A 25,236-nucleotide genomic window follows, 5' to 3' on the forward strand; every position below is an offset into this window, starting at 1 on the left:
AGCAAGGAGGCCTACAAACCTGACTCAGTTACACCAGCTCTGTCAGGAAGAATGGGCCAAAATGCACCCAAATTACTGTGGGAAGCTTGTGGAAGGCTACCCGAAACCTTTGACCCAAGTGAAACAATTTTAAAGCAAAGCTACCAAATACTAATTGAGTGTATGTAAACTTCTGACCCACTGGGAATGTGATGAAAGAAATAAAATCTGAAATAAATCATTCTCTCTACTATTATTCTGAAATTTCACATTCTTAAAATAAAGTGGTTATCCTAACTGACCTAAGACAGGGAATGTTTACTAGGCTTAAATGTCAGGGAAAAACTGAGTTTAAATGTTTTGGGCTAAGTTGTATGTAAACTTCCGACTTCAACTGTACGTATGCAGACAGACAGACAGACAGGCAGGCAGACAGACACACACGCACACACAAGTGCAGTCGCATACTGCTAGTAAGCTACTGGCAACCTCTGCGTTGTCGTCTCCATTGAAGAATGAAATAGTTCACAGAAGCAAACAGAGACTCTTCATTAAGAGAAAACATCCAAACATCTTAGTGATTTCATGTCCCAGTAAAAAAATCATGTAAAAAGTCATGTTTTATTTAGAAAGTGACTCATATTCAGCCACAGTGTTTTGTCTTCTCCTCATGTTCCATTTCATTGTAATCTGTTCTGGAATATAAACAAAGTGACTACACTCATTTCCATTAAACCACATTGTTCAACAACAACGCTTCCCGGAGCTGTTTGTGCCCACAAAAAAAGTGTATAAGTAATTGTTTCCATGGCAATTACTTTATTTGGTTGTGCATACTAAAATAAAGAAAGAAAATAACACAAACATGCCCACCAGCCTTCCAATGTAGCCAAAAGCAATTTCCTCTTCTAAATGTAGTTATGCAAAGCCTATGGGCATCATCAGCATTCAGTAATTACTTTTATAATTACTGCTGTTTTTCTCACTGTCATTCAATTTTTCTTACACTGTGACTGGGGAATAGAACATCTCACACTCACAGCTGGGCAAATTACTATCCATTTATTAAGTGGGGGAAATGTAGGAAGCTGTTTAGCCAATGCAGTACCTCTACTATAATACACTAAGCTTGTGTTAGTAAAGAGCTGCCATTTTTCCAAAAGGTGCATAAACGCCACATTTATTCTCTGTGTCCTGAGTGTCCATTGTGATGAAAAAACACCATGACTAAGTCCCAAAAGGCACCCTATTCCCTTTATAGTGCACTATTTTAATTAGGGCCCATATGAGTCTGGTCAAAAGTAGTGCACTATATAGGGAACAGGGTGCCATTTGCGGTGCACATATTAATCCCCTCATTACCAGCCACAGTGCGTGTGGCACAGTGGGCAAGAGGGAAAGGGCACTTTAATCAATGCCCTTTTCAGCACCAACCTTCTGACCCAAAACGACTTCACATGGACGGACTGGGCCACTTAGGGATTACAGCCAGATCGCTCTGCCAGGCGGTCAAAGGCTTCAACCAGATAACGTGTTTAACACCATCTGATATAGTAGTTAATATTACCCTACCCCCTTGGTCAGGTGGGTGGCACATTGGTAATATCCCCCAAGCAGTGGTTATTTGCTGGGAAAAGGCTGGTAAGATATCAATGGTGCTGGGTGGTACGGGAGGGAGGGTAGCATGCAGACACCTCAAGGTCATTGTGAAAAGTCACTGACAAAACGATGTACCTTGGAGCAAAAGTACATGGGCTTCTGGCACTGATGCCATTCTTTTCGTCGTTGCTTTACAGCTGAGGTAAAAAAGGAAAGACCAAGTGACAGGTACAACCCTTACGAGAAGTGCACAGTGATCCATTTTGTATTCATATCAAAAGGAATGCACATCATTTCTCAAGCAAATGAGTTTAATATGTATGAACTGAATGTTTACGTATAACCCCTTAACAGTAGACACGTCATATCCATTTGATTTTCTTGCATTTCCTGATATAAGCCTTTTCTGTTGTAAAACATCAGTGGTAAACATATTGCCACTATGTGAAATAGGTTGTAATGGTTGGTCATAACTGAGGAAACATCATATCTGAAAGGGCTGGATGGATCATAAGTACAGAAATGCCACTGCTGCGTCTCTTCTCTCTATAATTAACACAACTAAGGCTTTGAGTCCCAAATGGTACCTTATTCCCTATGCAGTGCACTACTTTTAACCAGAAGGCCCAAGTCAAAATAGTGCACTACTTTTAACCAGAGGGCCGGGTCAAAATAGTGCACTACATAAGGTGCCATTTGGAACTTAATGTGCTGAACCCATTCAGGGGACATCAAACAGTATGACACATAGACTAGAGTATGACACATAGACTAGAGTATGACACATAGACTAGAGTATGACACATAGACTAGAGTATGACACATAGACTAGAGTATGACACATAGACTAGAGTATGACACATAGACTAGAGTATGACACATAGACTATAGAGTATGACACATAGACTAGAGCATGACACATAGACTAGAGTATGACACATAGAATAGAGTATGAAACATACACTAGAGTATGACACATAGACTAGAGTATGACACATAGACTAGAGAGCCTCTCTGGTTGGTCTATGAAGATGATGCTTGACCCCTAATCTAACGTAAGGCTATCAAACAACACTGTATTCAAGGGAGTTAAATGAGTCAGTTGCATGAATTGAAATTAATTCTGCCATCTTTCAGTGAATAAATGCTCACCTTTTGTACAAGACCATGGTGCTTGCCTACGGAGCTGTGAGGGGAACGGCACCGCAGTACCTCCAGGCTCTGATCAGACCCTACACCCAAACAAGGGCACACCTCTGGCCTGCTCGCCTCCCTACCACTGAGGAAGTACAGTTCCCGCTCAGCCCAGTCAAAACTGTTCGCTGCTCTGGCCCCCCAATGGTGGAACAAACTCCCTCACGACGCCAGGACAGCAGAGTCAATCACCACCTTCCGGAGACACCTGAAACCCCACCTCTTCAAGGAATACCTAGGATAGGATAAAGTAATCCTTCTCACCCCCCCTTAAATGATTTAGATGCACTATTGTAAAGTGGCTGTTCCACTGGATGTCATAAGGTGAATTCACCAATTTGTAAGTCGCTCTGGATAATAGCGTCTGCCAAATGACTTAAATGTAAATGTAAATGTTGTATTCCAATAGTAAATTATGTCCTACAAAAATGCTAAAATGCAGAGAATAAACAGGTAAACATTAAATGTACTGTATGCATAGTAAAACATGAATTGTGGAATGTCGTGGTGATGGAAGGAGGTCTCCTTTTTGGAGCCGCCAAATTCTTGCGTCTGGCATTTTACTGACTCCTCTCTGTTCTGCTCTACTCTGCTCGTCTCTGCTCTTATCTGCTCCTCTCCTCTCTGCTGCTCTCCGCCCCTTTCTGCTCCACTCCTCTCTGCTCCTCTCCTCTCTGCTCCTCTGCTCTCTGCTCCTCTCCTCTCTGCTCCACTCCTCTCTGCTCCGCTCCACTCCTCTCTGCTCCTCTCTGCTCTGCTCCTCTCCTCTCTGCTCCTCTCCTCTCTGCTCCACTCCTCTCTGCTCCTCTCCTCTCCTCTCTGCTCTTCTCCTCTCTGCTCTGCTCTTCTCCTCTCTGCTCCACTCCTCTCCTCTCTGCTCCCCTCCTCTCCTCTCTGTTCCACTCCTCTCCTCTCTGCTCCTCTCCTCTCTGCTCTTCTCCTCTCTGCTCCTCTCCTCTCTGTTCCTCTCCTCTCTGTTCCTCTCTGCTCATCTCCTCCCTGCTCCTCTCCTCTCTGCTATTCTCCTCTCTGCTCCTCTCCTCTCCACTCCTCTCTGCTTCACTCCTCTCTGCTCCTCTCCTCTCTGCTCCTCACCTCTCTGCTCCTCTCCTCTCTGCTCTTCTCCTCTCTGCTCCTCTCCTCTCTGCTCCACTCCTCTCCTCTCTGCTCCACTCCTCTCCTCTCTTCTCCTCTCTGCTCTTCTCCTCTCTGCTCCTCTCCTCACCTCTGCTCCTCTCCTCACCTCTCTGCTCCACTCCTCTCCTCTCTGCTCCTCTCCTCTCCTCTCTGCTCCTCTCCTCACCTCTCTGCTCCACTCCTCTCTGCTCCCCTCCTCTCCTCTCTGCTCCCCTCCTCTCCTCTCTGCTCCCCTCCTCTCCTCTCTGCTCCCCTCCTCTCCTCTCTGCTCTTCTCTTCTCTGCTCTTCTCCTCTCTGCTCTTCTCCTCTCTGCTCCACTCCTCTCCTCTCTGGTCCTCTCATCTCCTCTCTGCTCCTCTCCTCACCTCTCTGCTCCTCTCCTTTCTCTACGTTTCTCCTCTCTGCTCCGCTCCTCTCCTCTCTGCTCCGCATGCATGAATAATAATATGCCCAGGTGGCGGAGGGGTTGGAGGGGATGAGGAGGCGTCGCCAGCCTTTAAACAAGAGAAAGGTCACGCTTGTTTGTGCAGTGTCCTTCAACAGATGTGAACTGCCTCTGACAGAGACTAGCAAATTTCGGGTTAAAACGCTTGGGAAAAAAATTGTTGATGGGTCAATTACAGTAAAGGTCAATAGAAGGCAACGAGGAAGGAAAGAAGAGCGGCGAGAGAGGAGAGACTAAACTTATGATAATACATCAACAGCATTTGGAGAGAGAGAAGTGGAGGTCAAATTTCTTTAGCTCTGATGCCAGTACTATCGCCTATCATTTTTATTACATATCCGAGCAATCTATACTCAACTTTGTCACCTTGGTTTTGTATTCCATGGAATAGAGGCTGGTTTTAACTACGTTTGGCAACTCAGACAGACATCAGCGCCATCCAAATGCCGGGTCTGTATGTTAAGGCACAAGGCAAATTGATTGAGAGACTGTGTCTGCTAAATGAACTGGGCCGGCCATGAATCAGAAACAGTGTAACTCTGCTGCTGTATGAGGCTGGCCTTCATCTGTGTAGCACAAACAACTCTGAAAAGAAAAGGGCCTGGCCTCTCCCTTGTCTGATACTGTACAATAACACAGTATACCCTACTCCCTCCTCATGCATTACCATGCAGTGCATTGTTAAGCCTGGCTCCTGTGTGTGTGTGTGTGTGTGTGTGTGTGTGTGTGTGTGTGTGTGTGTGTGTGTGTGTGTGTGTGTGTGTGTGTGTGTGTGTGTGTGTGTGTGTGTGTGTGTGTGCGTGTGCGTGTGTGCGACATCTGTAAACCAATCAAAACGTATGACCCCCTCCACATCCTCTTCCAGTATCCATATCCTACCTACAGCCTCTATAGCCTGCTGTGTCTGGCAGGCTGGGAGCTGTGGAAGCTCCGGGTCAGGCTCATCTAACGTGGCCTATTCAGAAATAACACTGATTCATGGGCAGAGGGAGATGGTAAGCCGTCTTCATTAGCTACCGGCGATGCACAGCAACAAAAAGGATGGGATCAATACGCTACTCTGTTCAGAATGAAGTGAAAATAAAATGTGGTGAGTTAGTGATTCAATTCAGACTGCCACTATCTGTCTGCCGATAGAAAGACAGGACATGCAGCAGAGGTGGAGTCATCTTTGATTGAATGTAAAGTGCAGGCTATAGGTCTTATTTGTATCAGGAGGAAATCAAGCAGCCTTTTCCAATCCAAATCATTCAGCAGTATATATTTTCTAATTAAAATGCATGTGTCTCTTCAAAGCCAGACAACAATGATGCCATCTGGTGTGTGTGTGTGTGTGTGTGTGTGTGTGTGTGTGTGTGTGTGTGTGTGTGTGTGTGTGTGTGTGTGTGTGTGTGTGTGTGTGTGTGTGTGTGTGTGTGTGTGTGTGCCTCGGCAGAGCAAACAGCTCGCATTGACTGAACATTTCTGCAATTGACTTTAATCTTTACGGTCATTCCTACTCCAGCATAACCTATTAAAATATACAGATCTGTATATTCTTTAAGTGCACTGCACAAAGACCCAATTTCAAAGGCAAATTCGGTTACATTTGAATATACTCAGAATTTCTGCATGTACTAGTAGGCTCAAACTGTATCAAAGTTAAATGTTTACATTTTCAATATGTGTGACCAGACCACAGGTGCCAGAGTTCCTAATTTCCCCTCCGCTCTAACATTGAGTTTGTGTCCAGTAAAACATTCAAGGAATATCTCTATTTACGAATAGTCAGATTAACTTGTGGATACGATTTGTATGTCTCTGTGTCCAGCATGAAGGAAGTTAGAGGTAGTTTCACGAGCCAATGCTAACTAGCGTTAGCCCAATGACTGGGAGTCTACAGGTACTGTAGTATATGCTACGCAGAGTCATAAAAATGGTATCTATGAGTTCATCTGACCCTGGGTAAGTAGAAAGATTTCTTAAATACCAGAATCTCCCAGAATCCCTTTAATCCCGTCATGGTCTACAGGAGTTGACGTTTTATAATATTAGAATTTACAGTATTACCTTAATATCACAGTATGTTAAAGCTCAGACAAAGAGAGATATCATCAATGTTTAGCTGGTAAAGTGAGTGTACCATTGATATGAACCTTTGGTACTGAACTACAGATATATAATCTTAATTTGAGACAGCGGGTAAATAATCCTACAGCAAAAGGACATGTGAATGATTATGTGGATTATAATTAATGGACATTTTTTGTAGGTTGATATATTTTCGTAAGGGAAAATCAAGTCTGAAATTTCAAAGTGAAAATTACAAACTTCAGATTTGTTTTTAAAACCTCAAAACACACTACACGTTTTACATTTCATGTGTTGAAGGAAAGTTCTCCTGCAACCGGGTGATTAAATGAAGATCCTACATCTGTAGATTGAACTAAATTGTGGGTAGCTGGACCATGGTGGTGAATGGAGCTGACCTTTGACGGAGGTGTTGGGCGGTGGGCCTTCCATGCGCAGGTTCCATGGTGGGTCCCCCTGGTTGGCAAAGTCCCTCATCTTAAGGTAGCTGATGGTAAGGCGGATGATGGAAGCCTTGTCCAGCTGGCTGGTGATGGCGCCGGGCAGGGGCAGCATCTTAGCCAGCTCGTAGAACTCAAAGTTCTCCTTCCCCCGCCGCGAGCGAGCTGCATCCCGGGACTTCTCCTTCCTCAGAGCCTGCAACCTGGTGGGGACAGGAGAAGAGACAGGAGTTAGGACTAGGGTTGTGTTCAGTAGGGATAAAACATTTAGAAACTTTTTGATACGTGTATGGGAAATACTACCTCAGCAGTTAAGACCAGAGACACCTTGAAATTGGGAAATACTACCTCAGCAGTTAAGACCAGAGACAACTTGAAATTGGGAAATACCACCTCAACTCAGCAGGTAAGACCAGAGACATCTTGAAATTGGGAAATACTACCTCAACTCAGCAGTTAAGACCAGAGACATCTTGAAATTGGGAAATACTACCTCAACTCAGCAGGTAAGACCAGAGACATCTTGAAATTGGGAAATACTACCTCAACTCAGCAGGTAAGACCAGAGACATCTTGAAATTGGGAAATACTACCTCAACTCAGCAGTTAAGACCAGAGACATCTTGAAATTGGGAAATACTACCTCAACTCAGCAGTTAAGACCAGAGACATCTTGAAATTGGGAAATACTACCTCAACTCAGCAGGTAAGACCAGAGACATCTTGAAATTGGGAAATACTACCTCAACTCAGCAGTTAAGACCAGAGACATGTTCAGTGGGAAGCAAACATTTGAATCCGCAGGAAGTAAGGGCCTGGGTTCGACCAAGAAGCACAGAAAGCTGTGGCATTCCATCATTCAATGCTAACACTACCATAAGCAGGTGAGCGAGAAAGCAAGACCAGGAACGTGTTAAGTAAGGGAAGTAAATGTTTTGAAACAGGGAGATACCTCCAGAACTTGTCGAATTTTCCTTTGCTAAATGTTTTGCTAAGCCTTGACCAACTGAACATGACCCTGGACCCTCTGTAAGCTCAGACACCTGTTGTCATACTGTGGCCTAAGTCTAGGTTACAGGGCTTTTGTACCAAACACACCAGCCCACAGTCAGTTGTGGCCATTAGTGACTTTGCTCTACTCCAGTGGGAATGCTCACCACAATTGATTCAGTCATTGGAATTTAGAAGTGGGTCTCACGAGACAGCCTGCTGAATGATTTTCAGATTGCTGCCTTTTTCAAAGAAAGAGACTGCAATACGCCTAGATATTGCCATTCAGATAAATTTAATCAGAAAATGCTGTCAAGTGTAATGTCCACATGCCAGAGTGCATGTGGGTATGGAAAGTTGTATTGTATTAATACTGTATTTGATATCAAGAATGTAGTTATTGATGTCAAACAGGATTAATAAATGTTAAAATGGCTTTCCATATCTATACCAAAGTTTCACCTGCCTCTCTCGCTCTCTCTCTCTAATATACTGCAGGTACATATTTATCAGATGTGTCACAATAGGATACCTGGGCATATATACTCTGCTCAAAAAAATAAAGGGAACACTTAAACAACACAATGTAACTCCAAGTCAATCACACAATAAATTTCACATGCTGTTGTGCAAATGGAATAGACAACAGGTGGAAATTATAGGCAATTAGCAAGACACCCCCAATAAAGGAGTGGTTCTGCAGGTGGTGAGACCACTTCTCAGTTCCTATGCTTCCTGGCTGATGTTTTGGTCACTTTTGATTGCTGGAGGTGCTTTCACTCTAGTGGTAGCATGAGACGGTGTCTACAACCCACACAAGTGGCTCAGGTAGTGCAGCTCATCCAGGATGGCACATCAATGTGAGCTGTGGCAAGAAGGTTTGCTGTGTCTGTCAGCGTAGTGTCCAGAGCATGGAGGCGCTACCAGGAGACAGGCCAGTACATCAGGAGACGTGGAGGAGGACGTAGGAGGGCAACAACCCAGCAGCAGGACCACTACCTCCGCCTTTGTGCAAGGAGGAGCAGGAGGAGCACTGCCAGAGCCCTGCAAAATGACCTCCAGCAGGCCACAAATGTGCATGTGTCTGCTCAAACGGTCAGAAACAGACTCCATGAGGGTGGTATGAGGGCCTGACATCCACAGGTGGGGGTTGTGCTTACAGCCCAACACCGTGCAGGACGATTGGCATTTGCCAGAGAACACCAAGATTGGCAAATTCGCCACTGGCGCCCTGTGCTCTTCACAGATGAAAGCAGGTTCACACTGAGCACATGTGACAGACGTGACAGAGTCTGGAGACGCCGTGGAGAACGTTCTGCTGCCTACAACATCCTCCAGCATGACCGGTTTGGCGGTGGGTCAGTCATGGTGTGGGGTGGCATTTCTCCATGTGCTCATCAGAGGTAGCCTGACTGCCCTTGTGAGACCATATGCTGGTGAGGTTGTCCCTGGGTTCCTCCTAATGCAAGACAATGCTAGACCTTATGTGGCTGGAGTGTGTCAGCAGTTCCTGCAAGAGGAAGGCATTGATGCTATGGACTGGCCCGCCCGTACCCCAGACCTGAATCCAATTGAGCACATCTGGGACATCATGTCTCGCTCCATCCACCAACGCCACGTTGCACCACAGACTGTCCAGGAGTTGGCGGATGCTTTAGTCCAGGTCTGGGAGGAGATCCCTCAGGAGACCATCCGCCACCTCATCAGGAGCATGCCCAGGCGTTGTAGGGAGGTCATACAGGCACGTGGAGGCCACACACACTACTGAGCCTCATTTTGACTTGTTTTAAGGACATTACATCAAAGTTGGATCAGCCTGTAGTGTGGTTTTCCACTTTAATTTTGAGTGTGACTCCAAATCCAGACCTCCATGGGTTGATAAATTTGATTTCCATTGATCATTTTTGTGAGATTTTGTTGTCAGCACATTCAACTATGTAAATAAAAAAGTATTTAATAAGAATATTTCATTCATTCAGATCTAGGATGTGATGATATTTTAGTGTTCCCTGTATTTTTTTGAGCAGTGTATATACTTTACATACTATAGCCTACTGTATTTAGGTTTATGCTTATAAGTCCTTTATTTATCCAGCGGCAGTAGATCACATGAACAATTCAAGGATGCATGGTTAGTTATAGTCTATTGGTTCGCATCGTTCCAGTCAAACACTTCTGTCTGCTTTAGTCGCTGTGTTATTTATTTCATATCAGATAACTCCAAGCAGACAGTTCCATTCTTCCATAACACAACTCCCAACTTTCCATGGCGTTCATCATCCCAAGCCATTTTGAATTAAGTTGGCAATAAATCACACAGGAACCTCTGGGTTCCCCACTGGCCGACAGCTAGATTAATTTTTTTACCAGCACAAATGCGAAATCAGTTCGAATGGACTTGAAAGATGAGGTAAGGCAGGGGTTTTTCCCCCCCGAAGATGAAAAATGACTTGGTGAAGAAAATAATTTTTCATTGTTTTGTCGTTTACTTATCAGTGATTCGAGCTAAAAACAACATCATTAAGCCAACATGAAAACAGCAAGACAAGGCCCACCCACCCTCTCTGATAGATGTCGGTTACTTATAGAGTATATAGATTCAAAAGAAGATTTCAAATATGAATTCATGCATTTAGAATTGCATGCAAGATTCAAATGACAATTCACCAAGCACCACTTCCCACAACCTTCATTCAACCAAAGACTGTCTTGTGGGTCACTAATGACGTACTCATAGTTGTCAAGATCAATTTATGTTAGCTTTTGTGAGCATTAAGAGTGCAATAAGATCATTTCACTGCCAAATATAGATGAATCCTTAATTTGTAAGTCGCTCTGGATAAGAGCGTCTGCTAAATGACTTAAATGTAAATGTACATGTGCCTTTACATCTAGGTAGCAGATTGCCATTCTCGATCATGTCAACCGCTCACTCCCCTGCAAGAAGAAAAGCACCATTTGATGGTCTACTGCTCAGACAATATATAAAGCTAGTTATCATGATTGTTTGGAGGCAAAGTGCAACAGAGCTGCAGAATTTAATTTGTGCCACAAACCTGGAAAGCACTATGTCGGCCTGCCAAATATTTTTGCATGTGCCGGGGTTGTGTGACCTTAGTACAGCGAACAGACAGTACGTATCATGTTCTACCAGAGTAAATGTAACACTTTCTTTTATAAACATGACATTAAATCATGTTGTAGTTTAACATGAACCCCCCAATGGCTTTTCAAGTGCCTTTCAGAAGACAGGGATGAGGTCACTAGCTTTGGCTGTATTTGGTTTTGTTTCCAGGTTAAACAGAGGTCACAGAGGTTGTTCTGTGGTGCACTGCACACCACATAACGTGCTTTCTGTTCTTCAACTTTATGTAGATTACTATAAACAAAAATGATATTATCTCTTTTTTTCCTAGACTGTGACCCGTCCCTCATAAGATAATCACTTACTAAGTTGGTGACCAGCCCCATACATACTGCAATGTGTACTGTATATCCCCATAGTCTGTATTATAAACTGGGTGGTTCCAGCCCAGAATGCTGATTGGTTGACAGCCATGGTATATCAGACCATATACCACGGGTATGACAAAACATTTAATTTTACTGTTCTAATTACATTTGTAACCAGTGCATAATAGCAATAAAGCACATATTGGTATATGGCCAATATCAATCCCAGAGGTAATACTATGCTGCTCCCTCCAGTGTGTCAGCTGTCTAAAAATAGACTGACCAGTGGTAGGGAGCACAAGCAGTCAGGGCCAGCGTTATGGGCGGGCCTTAGGGGCCCTGGCCTGCCCTAGCATACCTTCTTGCCCGTCCAAATAAAATACTTAAATATTGAACGGGACGCACTCTGACAGAAAGACGCATCAATCTCAGAGATAGCATCCGAGGGAGTGAAACAGTGCCCCTTCTGTCTCAGTATGTATAGACCATGTATCTGATGCTGTCTGGACCAAAAGGACCAAGAGAACCAGACAGCATGTCATACTATTTCTGTCCAGACAGCCTCAGATACATGGGCTACATATAGTAAGACAGAGGGGCTCTGTTTCACTCTCTTGGATGCTTTCTCCGGTGAGATCATTTCAGTCACTTGCGAATTGAAGGAAAGTTGGAGGGTGCACTGTTGGCGGGTGCACTGTTGGCGGGTGCACTGTTGGCGGGTGCACTGTTAGTGGGTGCACTGTTGGCGGGTGCACTGTTTGGATGCTGGAATTATTTTGGACGAACGTGCAAAGGTAACCTACTTCTTGAAGTGATTTCTTTGCCAATCAGATGAAAACATCATGACTGTTTGTGTTCATGCCACATTAAAAGGTAATACATTTTTACAGTTAAATGATGACTATGCTATAAAACCCATGCAAGAGCGTGCACACACAGGAGGTCCCAGGGAAAAAACATGCCCCCTATGGAAATCAAATGCCATCCAACTGATGCATTCTGGCAAGCAGGACAGCTTTGAAATCTGGCATTACCCTTGAGTCCCAGAAAAGTGTGGTTATCAACAGGAAACAGGTCATTGCGTAGAGAACCATCTCTATCACCTACACTACTTCAGTAAATCATCTGCTCCACAATGGAGGAACAACCAGACCACATTCTCTTTGCACCATTTTCCAAACATTTCTCTGTATTCTCATTTGAAACCACACAAACCCACATCCATACACAAATCTCAATGACATAATGGAGAGAAACTCCATACTGGTGAATGTTTACTTGAGAATAGAATGCTTATGGCCCACACAGAGACATGCCAGTGGGGAAATCAAGCAATGTGCGGGGTGGCTGATAGGGATCTGTGTGTAGGAATAGAGAGTCCCACACCTAGAAGAGACCCTAGAGTACAGTTAGCATTGTTAAAATGGAAAAGGACTGTTGAGAGGACGAGATTAGCGATATGAAATGTACACAGAACAGGCTATTTGTTCACTCCAATAACAGGGCTCCAAACACAGAGGAAGTCAGCATCCATTTGGAGTCCATTAGCTTTGACTTATATACTGAAGGCCTCACTTATAATATGAACATAATTATAATAATACAAACCAGACTAAACTTAACGCTAGCAAAGCATGTGTTGTTGCTTTGAATATCCTAAGCGGCTGGTAGGTTACAGTATCTAATGTCTTTGTTGAGCAAAATCACAAGGTAGGTTGAGATGTGCTTGTGCAGTAAACAAAAATAAAGCAGCTACAGGGTCATTGGCAAATGAAATGAATGGACATCTTTAATGGAGGTGTCTAAGATATCGCTCTACTTAGCCAATCACTCACCATTCAACTTCTGAGGACAAGGAGAATACACCAAGCAGCTGAAACTTGTGTGAATTATCATTTAGGATTGAAGCAATAGATTTAATCAGTGTTGAAATGGCAGGCAGAGCAGAAACACTACTTTGGATTAAGGCTCTCATCCTGAAGAAATGGATAACACCACTGATCAGGGGACTACATGACAAAACCAATAAATGGCTTGTGTGACTCTCTGATCTCCATGTAGCAGGAAAAGGAAAGGGGGGGGGGCACTCACTACATTAGGTTATATTTCCCATGATAACAAATTATATCTCCTTAGTAACATAATTGAACTTCTCATCAACTTGGTCACACAGTGTCATCAAACCTGTCCAAACCCCCAGCAGACAATGAGGGGTTATAAAACACAATACTGTTCAGGTTAGGCCTCAAACCACTCACACTAAATACCACCAACACTGTTCAGGTTAGGCCTCACTCCACTCACACTAAATACCACCAACACTGTTCAGGTTAGGCCTCAAACCACTCACACTAAATACCACCAATACTGTTCAGGTTAGGCCTCACTCCACTCACTCTAAATACCACCAATACTGTTCAGGTTAGGCCTCACTCCACTTACTCTAAATACCACCAACACTGTTCAGGTTAGGCCTCACTCCACTCACTCTAAATACCACCAATACTGTTCAGGTTAGGCCTCACTCCACTCACTCTAAATACCACCAACACTGTTCAGGTTAGGCCTCAAACCACTCACTCTAAATACCACCAATACTGTTCAGGTTAGGCCTCACTCCACTCACTCTAAATACCACCAATACTGTTCAGGTTAGGCCTCACTCCACTCACTCTAAATACCACCAATACTGTTCAGGTTAGGCCTCACTCCACTCACTCTAAATACCACCAACACTGTTCAGGTTAGGCCTCAAACCACTCACACTAAATACCACCAATACTGTTCAGGTTAGGCCTCAAACCACTCACACTAAATACCACCAATACTGTTCAGGTTAGGCCTCACTCCACTTACTCTAAATACCACCAATACTGTTCAGGTTAGGCCTCACTCCACTTACTCTAAATACCACCAATACTGTTCAGGTTAGGCCTCACTCCACTCACTCTAAATACCACCAACACTGTTCAGGTTAGGCCTCAAACCACTCACACTAAATACCACCAATACTGTTCAGGTTAGGCCTCAAACCACTCACACTAAATACCACCAATACTGTTCAGGTTAGGCCTCACTCCACTCACTCTAAATACCACCAATACTGTTCAGGTTAGGCCTCACTCCACTCACTCTAAATACCACCAACACTGTTCAGGTTAGGCCTCAAACCACTCACACTAAATACCACCAATACTGTTCAGGTTAGGCCTCAAACCACTCACACTAAATACCACCAATACTGTTCAGGTTAGGCCTCAAACCACTCACACTAAATACCACCAATACTGTTCAGGTTAGGCCTCACTCCACTCACTCTAAATACCACCAATACTGTTCAGGTTAGGCCTCACTCCACTCACTCTAAATACCACCAATACTGTTCAGGTTAGGCCTCAAACCACTCACACTAAATACCACCAACACTGTTCAGGTTAGGCCTCACTCCACTCACTCTAAATACCACCAACACTGTTCAGGTTAGGCCTCACTCCACTTACTCTAAATACCACCAACACTGTTCAGGTTAGGCCTCAAACCACTCACACTAAATACCACCAATACTGTTCAGGTTAGGCCTCACTCCACTTACTCTAAATACCACCAACACTGTTCAGGTTAGGCCTCAAACCACTCACACTAAATACCACCAATACTGTTCAGGTTAGGCCTCACTCCACTCACACTAAATACCACCAACACTGTTCAGGTTAGGCCTCACTCCACTTACTCTAAATACCATCAATACTGTTCAGGTTAGGCCTCACTCCACTCACTCTAAATACCACCAATACTGTTCAGGTTAGGCCTCACTCCACTCACTCTAAATACCACCAACACTGTTCAGGTTAGGCCTCACTCCACTCACTCTAAATACCACCAACACTGTTCAGGTTAGGCCTCACTCCACTCACTCTAAATAGCACCAACACTGTTCAGGTTAGGCCTCACTCCACTCACACTAAATACCACCAACACTGTTCAGGTTAGGCCTCACTCCACTCACTCTAAATACCACCAACACTGTTCAGGTTAGGCCTCACTCCACTCACTCTAAATACCACCAACACTGTTCAGGTTAGGCCTCACTCCACTCACTCTAAATACCACCAACACTGTTCAGGTTAGGCCTCACTCCACTCACACTAAATACCACCAACACTGTTCAGGTTAGGCCTCACTCCACTCACTCTAAATACCACCAACACTGTTCAGGTTAGGCCTCACTCCACTCACTCTAAATACCACCAACACTGTTCAGGTTAGGCCTCACTCCACTCACTCTAAATACCACCAACACTGTTCAGGTTAGGCCTCACTCCACTCACTCTAAATAGCACCAACACTGTTCAGGTTAGGCCTCACTCCACTCACACTAAATACCACCAACACTGTTCAGGTTAGGCCTCACTCCACTCACTCTAAATACCACCAATACTGTTCAAGTTAGGCCTCACTCCACTCACTCTAAATACCACCAACACTGTTCAGGTTAGGCCTCACTCCACTCACTCTAAATACCACCAACACTGTTCAGGTTAGGCCTCACTCCACTCACACTAAATACCACCAACACTGTTCAGGTTAGGCCTCACTCCACTCACTCTAAATACCACCAACACTGTTCAGGTTAGGCCTCACTCCACTCACTCTAAATACCACCAACACTGTTCAGGTTAGGCCTCACTCCACTCACTCTAAATACCACCAACACTGTTCAGGTTAGGCCTCACTCCACTCACACTAAATACCACCAACACTGTTCAGGTTAGGCCTCACTCCACTCACTCTAAATAGCACCAACACTGTTCAGGTTAGGCCTCACTCCACTCACACTAAATACCACCAACACTGTTCAGGTTAGGCCTCACTCCACTCACTCTAAATACCACCAACACTGTTCAGGTTAGGCCTCACTCCACTCACTCTAAATACCACCAACACTGTTCAGGTTAGGCCTCACTCCACTCACTCTAAATACCACCAACACTGTTCAGGTTAGGCCTCACTCCACTCACACTAAATACCACCAACACTGTTCAGGTTAGGCCTCACTCCACTCACTCTAAATAGCACCAACACTGTTCAGGTTAGGCCTCACTCCACTCACACTAAATACCACCAACACTGTTCAGGTTAGGCCTCACTCCACTCACTCTAAATACCACCAACACTGTTCAGGTTAGGCCTCACTCCACTCACTCTAAATACCACCAACACTGTTCAGGTTAGGCCTCACTCCACTCACTCTAAATACCACCAACACTGTTCAGGTTAGGCCTCACTCCACTCACACTAAATACCACCAACACTGTTCAGGTTAGGCCTCACTCCACTCACTCTAAATAGCACCAACACTGTTCAGGTTAGGCCTCACTCCACTCACACTAAATACCACCAACACTGTTCAGGTTAGGCCTCACTCCACTCACTCTAAATACCACCAACACTGTTCAGGTTAGGCCTCACTCCACTCACTCTAAATACCACCAACACTGTTCAGGTTAGGCCTCACTCCACTCACTCTAAATACCACCAACACTGTTCAGGTTAGGCCTCACTCCACTCACACTAAATACCACCAACACTGTTCAGGTTAGGCCTCACTCCACTCACTCTAAATACCACCAACACTGTTCAGGTTAGGCCTCACTCCACTCACTCTAAATAGCACCAACACTGTTCAGGTTAGGCCTCACTCCACTCACACTAAATACCACCAACACTGTTCAGGTTAGGCCTCACTCCACTCACTCTAAATACCACCAATACTGTTCAAGTTAGGCCTCACTCCACTCACTCTAAATACCACCAACACTGTTCAGGTTAGGCCTCACTCCACTCACTCTAAATACCACCAACACTGTTCAGGTTAGGCCTCACTCCACTCACACTAAATACCACCAACACTGTTCAGGTTAGGCCTCACTCCACTCACTCTAAATACCACCAACACTGTTCAGGTTAGGCCTCACTCCACTCACTCTAAATACCACCAACACTGTTCAGGTTAGGCCTCACTCCACTCACTCTAAATACCACCAACACTGTTCAGGTTAGGCCTCACTCCACTCACACTAAATACCACCAACACTGTTCAGGTTAGGCCTCACTCCACTCACTCTAAATAGCACCAACACTGTTCAGGTTAGGCCTCACTCCACTCACACTAAATACCACCAACACTGTTCAGGTTAGGCCTCACTCCACTCACTCTAAATACCACCAACACTGTTCAGGTTAGGCCTCACTCCACTCACTCTAAATACCACCAACACTGTTCAGGTTAGGCCTCACTCCACTCACTCTAAATACCACCAACACTGTTCAGGTTAGGCCTCACTCCACTCACACTAAATACCACCAACACTGTTCAGGTTAGGCCTCACTCCACTCACTCTAAATAGCACCAACACTGTTCAGGTTAGGCCTCACTCCACTCACACTAAATACCACCAACACTGTTCAGGTTAGGCCTCACTCCACTCACTCTAAATACCACCAACACTGTTCAGGTTAGGCCTCACTCCACTCACTCTAAATACCACCAACACTGTTCAGGTTAGGCCTCACTCCACTCACTCTAAATACCACCAACACTGTTCAGGTTAGGCCTCACTCCACTCACACTAAATACCACCAACACTGTTCAGGTTAGGCCTCACTCCACTCACTCTAAATAGCACCAACACTGTTCAGGTTAGGCCTCACTCCACTCACACTAAATACCACCAACACTGTTCAGGTTAGGCCTCACTCCACTCACTCTAAATACCACCAACACTGTTCAGGTTAGGCCTCACTCCACTCACTCTAAATACCACCAACACTGTTCAGGTTAGGCCTCACTCCACTCACTCTAAATACCACCAACACTGTTCAGGTTAGGCCTCACTCCACTCACACTAAATACCACCAACACTGTTCAGGTTAGGCCTCACTCCACTCACTCTAAATACCACCAACACTGTTCAGGTTAGGCCTCACTCCACTCACTCTAAATACCACCAACACTGTTCAGGTTAGGCCTCACTCCACTCACTCTAAATAGCACCAACACTGTTCAGGTTAGGCCTCACTCCACTCACACTAAATACCACCAACACTGTTCAGGTTAGGCCTCACTCCACTCACTCTAAATACCACCAACACTGTTCAGGTTAGGCCTCACTCCACTCACTCTAAATACCACCAACACTGTTCAGGTTAGGCCTCACTCCACTCACTCTAAATAGCACCAACACTGTTCAGGTTAGGCCTCACTCCACTCACACTAAATACCACCAACACTGTTCAGGTTAGGCCTCACTCCACTCACTCTAAATACCACCAACACTGTTCAGGTTAGGCCTCACTCCACTCACACTAAATACCACCAACACTGTTCAGGTTAGGCCTCACTCCACTCACTCTAAATACCACCAACACTGTTCAGGTTAGGCCTCACTCCACTCACTCTAAATACCACCAACACTGGACAAAACCAGGCCCCAGATTCACAAAGCGTCTCAGAGAAGGAGTGCTGATATAGGCTCAGTTTAGATAATAATGAATAAGACTAAATGGACAGTGGAAGCCTGATCCATTTCAATCTGAGATGCTTTTGGAACACAGACCCAGGTTGCAGAGGGGCGGCAAGGAGTTTCTAACTCAGCATTGCATGCTACACTAAGATGCTTCGTGCTATCCAGAATCCTTGGGACGTCCCTACCCTAAACCCTAACCTTAACATTTACCCTTAACCATAACCCTTATCTAACCCTAACCTTAACCTTTACCCTTAACCATAACCCTTATCTAACCCTAACCTTAACCTTTACCCTTAACCATAACCCTTATCTAACCCTAACCTTCACCATTTTACATTTCAACTTCAATGGGGTAACGTCACAGTTGGGAAATCCCAAGGATCTCGGATAGCACGGAAATCACTAAGTTGTTCACAAAATGTTTCCTGTATTTAAATAATAATAATTCAGATTCACTGTTTAATAGTCACATGTACAGGGTTGCAGGTGTGATTGCATGGTACAGTGAAAATCTTAGTCTTCGAACTCCAGCATGCAGGAAAAAGTGAAATAAAATAATGAAAATGGTAATAAAAACAACAATAGATATATCACTAAGTATCACAGACATTCATTAACATTTTCGGGACTATAAGTAGGAACACATATTATTCAATGATACTTTGACATCTGTTCAATTCATTGTACAGGTATGTGTAGGATCTTGACTATTATTGCACACAGAGTGAGGTCATGCAACTTATTTTGTGACTTGCTTAGCAAATTTTTACTCTTGAAACTATTTATGCTTGCCATAACAAAGGGGTTGAATATTTATTGACTCAAGACATTTCAGTTTTCCATTTTTTATTAATGTGTAAAAAAAATATCTAAACATAATTCCACTTTGACATTATGGGGTATTGTGTGTAGGCCAGTGACAATACATCTCTATTTGATCCATTTTAAATTCAGGCTGTAACACAACAAAATGTGGAAAAAGTCAAGGGGTGTGAATACTTTCTGAAAGCACTGTATCTTTATGGTTAACTCTAACTGTTCTTAGAAGGTTGTTTCTCCCCACTAATACAAATTAAGGTCTGTCTGCCAATCAGTGTGTCCAATCAGTGAAGGGGATGGCCTATTGCCACGGATGTCCATTGCCCTTATTAAGGCTGCCATTACGCTCTGTGTCCCAGGTGACATTGATGTCCTCAGAGCTGCCTGCCTGCCTGCGTGCGTGCGTGCGTGCGTGCGTGCGTGTGTGTGTGTGTGTGTGTGTGTGTATAGTGCATTCAGAAAGTATTCAGACCCCTTGACTTAAAACAAATGTCCCTCATCAATCTACACACAATAACCCATAATGACAAAGGAAAAGCAGGTTTAGACATTTTTGAAAATATCACATTTACATGAGTATTCAGACCCTTTACTCAGTACTTTGTTGAAGCACCTTTGGCAGAAAGTAAAGCCTTGATTTGGAGAGTTTCTCCCATTCTTCTCTGAAGATCCTCTCAAGCTCTGTCAGGTTAGATGGGGAGCGTTGCTGTACAGCTATTTTCAGGTCTCTCCAGAGATGTTCGATCGGGTTCAAGTCCGGGCTCTGGCTGGGCCACTCAAGGACATTCAGAGATGGACCCAAAGCTACTCCTGCATTGTCTTGGCTGTGTTCTTAGGGTCATTGTCCTGTTTGAAGGTGAAGCTTCACCCCAGTCTGAGGTCCTGAGCACTCTAGAGCAGGTTTTTATCAAGGATCTCTCTGTACTTTGCACTGTTCATCTTTCCCTCAATCCTGACTAGTCTCCCAGCCCCTGACACTGAAAAACATCCCCATAGCATGATGCTGCCACTACCATGCTTCACTGTAGGGATGGTTCCAGGTTTCCTCCAGATGTGATGCTTGGCATTCAAGCCAAAGAGTTCGATCTTGGTTTCATCAGACCAAAGAATCTTGTTTCTCATGGTCTGAGAGTCTTTAAGTGCCCTTTGGCAAAATCCAAGTGGGCTGTCATGTGCCTTTTACTGAGGAGTGGCTTCCGTCTGGCCACTCTACCATAAAGGCCTGATTGGTGGAGTGCTGCAGAGATGGTTGTCCTTCTGGAAGGTTCCCCCATCTCCACAGAGGAAGTCAGCATCCCTGACCAAGGCCCTTCTTCCCCGATGGCTCAGTTTGACCTGGAGGCCAGCTCAATGAAGAGTCTTGGTGGTTCCAAACTTCTTCCATTAAGAATGATAGAGGCCACTGTGTTCTTGGGGACTTTCAAAGCAGCAGACATTTTTGGGTAACCTTCCCCAGATCTGTGCTTTGACACGATCCTATCTCGGAGCGCTACAGACAATTCTTATGACCTCATGGCTTGGTTTTTGCTCTGACATGCACTGTCAACTGTGGGACCTTATATACTTATAGACTTTCCAAATTATGTCCAATCAATTTAATTTACCACAGGAGGACTCCAATCAAGTTGTAGAAACATCTCAAGGATGATCAATGGAAACATGATGCACCTGGGCCAAATTTGTTGTCTGTAAATGGTCTGAATACTTATGTAAATAAGGTATTTATGTTTTATGTTTTATGCCAACATTTCTAAAACACTGTTTTCACTTTGTCATTATGGGGTATTGTGTGTAGCTTGATAAAGGAAAAATAATTGTATCCATTTTAGAATAAGGCTGTAACGTAACAAAATGTGGAAAAATGAAAGGGTCTGAATACTTTCTGAATGTACTGTATATACATGTATGTGCCTGTGAGTATGTGTCTGTGATATGTGTATATACCTTACATTTACATTTACATTACATTTAAGTCATTTGGCAGACGCTCTTATCCAGAGCGACTTACAAATTGGTGAATTCACCTTATGACATCCAGTGGAACAGCCACTTTACAATAGTGCATCTAAATCATTTAAGGGGGGGTGAGAGGGATTACTTTATCTTATCCTAGGTATTCCTTAAAGAGGTGGGGTTTCAGGTGTCTCCGGAAGGTGGTGATTGACTCCGCTGTCCTGGCGTCGTGAGGGAGTTTGTATGTGCCTGTGAGCATGTGTCTGTGATACGTGTATATACATGTATGTGCCTGTGAGCATGTGTCTGTGATATGTGTATATACATGTATGTGCCTGTGAGCATGTGTCTGTGATATGTGTATATACATGTATGTGCCTGTGAGCATGTGTCTGTGATATGTGTATATACATGTATGTGCCTGTGAGCATGTGTCTGTGATATGTGTATATATGTGATGTGTGTATGTATGTGATGTGTGTACGTGTATGTCTGTGATGTGTGTATGTGTATGTCTATGCTGTGTGTATGTGTATGTCTGTGATGTGTGCATGTATGTGATGTGTGTATGTCTGTGATGTGTGTATGTGTATGTCTGTGATGTGTGTATGTGTGAATGTCTATGCTGTGTGTATGTGTATGTCTGTGATGTGTGTATGTCTGTGATGTGTGCATGTGTGTGATGTGTGTACGTCTGTGATGTGTGTATGTGTATGTCTGTGATGTGTGTATGTGTGAATGTCTATGCTGTGTGTATGTGTATGTCTGTGATGTGTGTATGTATGTGATGTGTGTATGTCTGTGATGTGTGTATGTCTGTGATGTGTGTATGTCTATGATGTGTGTATGTCTGTGATGTGTGTATGTCTGTGATGTGTGTATGTCTGTGATGTGTGTATGTCTATGATGTGTGCATGTCTGTGATGTGTGTATGTCTGTGATGTGTGTATGTCTGTGATGTGTGTATGTCTGTGGTGTGTGTATGTCTATGATGTGTGTATGTCTATGATGTGTGTATGTCTATGATGTGTGTATGTCTGTGATGTGTGTATGTCTGTGATGTGTGTCTGTGTGTATGTCTGTGATGTGTGTATGTCTGTGATGTGTGTATGTCTGTGATGTGTGTATGTCTATGATGTGTGTATGTCTGTGATGTGTGTATGTCTGTGATGTGTGTATGTCTATGATGTGTGCATGTCTGTGATGTGTGTATGTCTATGATGTGTGTATGTCTGTGATGTGTGCATGTCTGTGATGTGTGTATGTCTATGATGTGTGTATGTCTATGATGTGTGTATGTCTGTGATGTGTGTATGTCTATGATGTGTGTATGTCTGTGATGTGTGTATGTCTGTGATGTGTGTATGTCTATGATGTGTGTATGTCTATGATGTGTGTATGTTTGTGATGTGTGCATGTCTGTGATGTGTGCATGTCTGTGATGTGTGTATGTCTGTGATGTGTGCATGTCTGTGATGTGTGTATGTCTGTGATGTGTGTATGTCTGTGATGTGTGTATGTCTATGATGTGTGCATGTCTATGATGTGTGTATGTCTATGATGTGTGCATGTCTGTGATGTGTGTATGTCTGTGATGTGTGCATGTCTGTGATGTGTGTATGTCTGTGATGTGTGTATGTCTATGATGTGTGCATGTCTGTGATGTGTGTATGTCTGTGATGTGTGCATGTCTGTGATGTGTGTATGTCTGTGATGTGTGTATGTCTATGATGTGTGCATGCCTGTGATGTGTGTATGTCTGTGATGTGTGCATGTCTATGATGTGTGCATGTCTATGATGTGTGCATGTCTGTGATGTGTGTATGTCTGTGATGTGTGTATGTCTGTGATGTCTGCATGTCTATGATGTGTGCATGTCTATGATGTGTGCATGCCTGTGATGTGTGTATGTCTGTGATGTGTGCATGTATATGATGTGTGCATGTCTGTGATGTGTGTATGTCTGTGATGTGTGCATGTCTGTGATGTGTGTATGTCTGTGATGTGTGTATGTCTATGATGTGTGCATGCCTGTGATGTGTGTATGTCTGTGATGTGTGCATGTCTATGATGTGTGCATGTCTATGATGTGTGCATGTCTGTGATGTGTGTATGTCTGTGATGTGTGTATGTCTGTGATGTCTGCATGTCTATGATGTGTGCATGTCTATGATGTGTGCATGCCTGTGATGTGTGTATGTCTGTGATGTGTGCATGTATATGATGTGTGCATGTCTGTGATGTGTGTATGTCTGTGATGTGTGTATGTCTGTGATGTCTGCATGTCTATGATGTGTGCATGTCTATGATGTGTGCATGCCTGTGATGTGTGTATGTCTGTGATGTGTGCATGTCTATGATGTGTGCATGTCTGTGATGTGTGCATGTCTGTGATGTGTGTATGTCTGTGATGTGTGCATGTCTATGATGTGTGCATGTCTGTGATGTGTGCATGTCTGTGATGTGTGCATGTCTGTGATGTGTGTATGTCTGTGATGTGTGCATGCCTGTGATGTGTGTATGTCTATGATGTGTGTATGTCTGTGATGTGTGCATGTCTGTGATGTGTGTATGTCTGTGATGTGTGTATGTCTGTGATGTGTGCATGTCTGTGATGTGTGTATGTCTATGATGTGTGCATGTCTGTGATGTGTGCATGCCTGTGATGTGTGTATGTCTGTGATGTGTGCATGTCTGTGATGTGTGTATGCCTGTGATGTGTGCATGTCTGTGATGTGTGTATGTCTGTGATGTGTGCATGTCTATGATGTGTGCATGTCTGTGATGTGTGCATGTCTGTGATGTGTGTATGTCTGTGATGTGTGCATGTCTATGATGTGTGTATGTCTATGATGTGTGTATGTCTGTGATGTGTGTATGTCTATGATGTGTGCATGTCTATGATGTGTGCATGTCTGTGATGTGTGCATGTCTGTGATGTGTGTATGTCTGTGATGTGTGCATGTCTATGATGTGTGTATGTCTGTGATGTGTGCATGTCTGTGATGTGTGTATGTCTATGATGTGTGCATGTCTGTGATGTGTGCATGCCTGTGATGTGTGTATGTCTGTGATGTGTGCATGTCTGTGATGTGTGTATGCCTGTGATGTGTGCATGTCTGTGATGTGTGTATGTCTGTGATGTGTGCATGTCTATGATGTGTGCATGTCTGTGATGTGTGCATGTCTGTGATGTGTGTATGTCTGTGATGTGTGCATGTCTATGATGTGTGCATGTCTGTGATGTGTGTATGTCTGTGATGTGTGTATGTCTGTGATGTGTGCATGTCTGTGATGTGTGCATGTCTGTGATGTGTGTATGTCTGTGATGTGTGCATGTCTATGATGTGTGCATGTCTGTGATGTGTGTATGTCTGTGATGTGTGTATGTCTGTGATGTGTGTATGTCAATGATGTATGCATGTCTGTGATGTGTGCATGCCTGTGATGTGTGTATGTCTGTGATGTGTGCATGTCTGTGATGTGTGTATGTCTATGATATGTGCATGTCTGTGATGTGTGCATGCCTGTGATGTGTGTATGTCTGTGATGTGTGTATGTCTGTGATGTGTGTATGTCTGTGATGTGTGTATGTCTGTGATGTGTGTATGTCTATGATGTGTGCAT

General features: G+C 44.0%; 1 protein-coding gene across 1 annotated transcript in view; it reads right to left on the reverse strand.

Annotated features, from left to right (window-relative positions):
• The window catches only part of LOC135527157 (neuronal PAS domain-containing protein 3-like), a 435,357-nt gene that overhangs the window by 375,107 nt on the left and 35,014 nt on the right, over nucleotides 1-25,236 (reverse strand). The window contains exon 3 of the mRNA XM_064955797.1: nucleotides 6,824-7,068. Coding sequence (XP_064811869.1) covers nucleotides 6,824-7,068 — 245 coding nt within the window. The remainder of the gene's footprint in view (nucleotides 1-6,823; nucleotides 7,069-25,236) is intronic.

This window comes from Oncorhynchus masou, chromosome 32 (genome assembly GCF_036934945.1).
Source record: "Oncorhynchus masou masou isolate Uvic2021 chromosome 32, UVic_Omas_1.1, whole genome shotgun sequence".
NCBI classification, from domain to species: domain Eukaryota; kingdom Metazoa; phylum Chordata; class Actinopteri; order Salmoniformes; family Salmonidae; genus Oncorhynchus; species Oncorhynchus masou.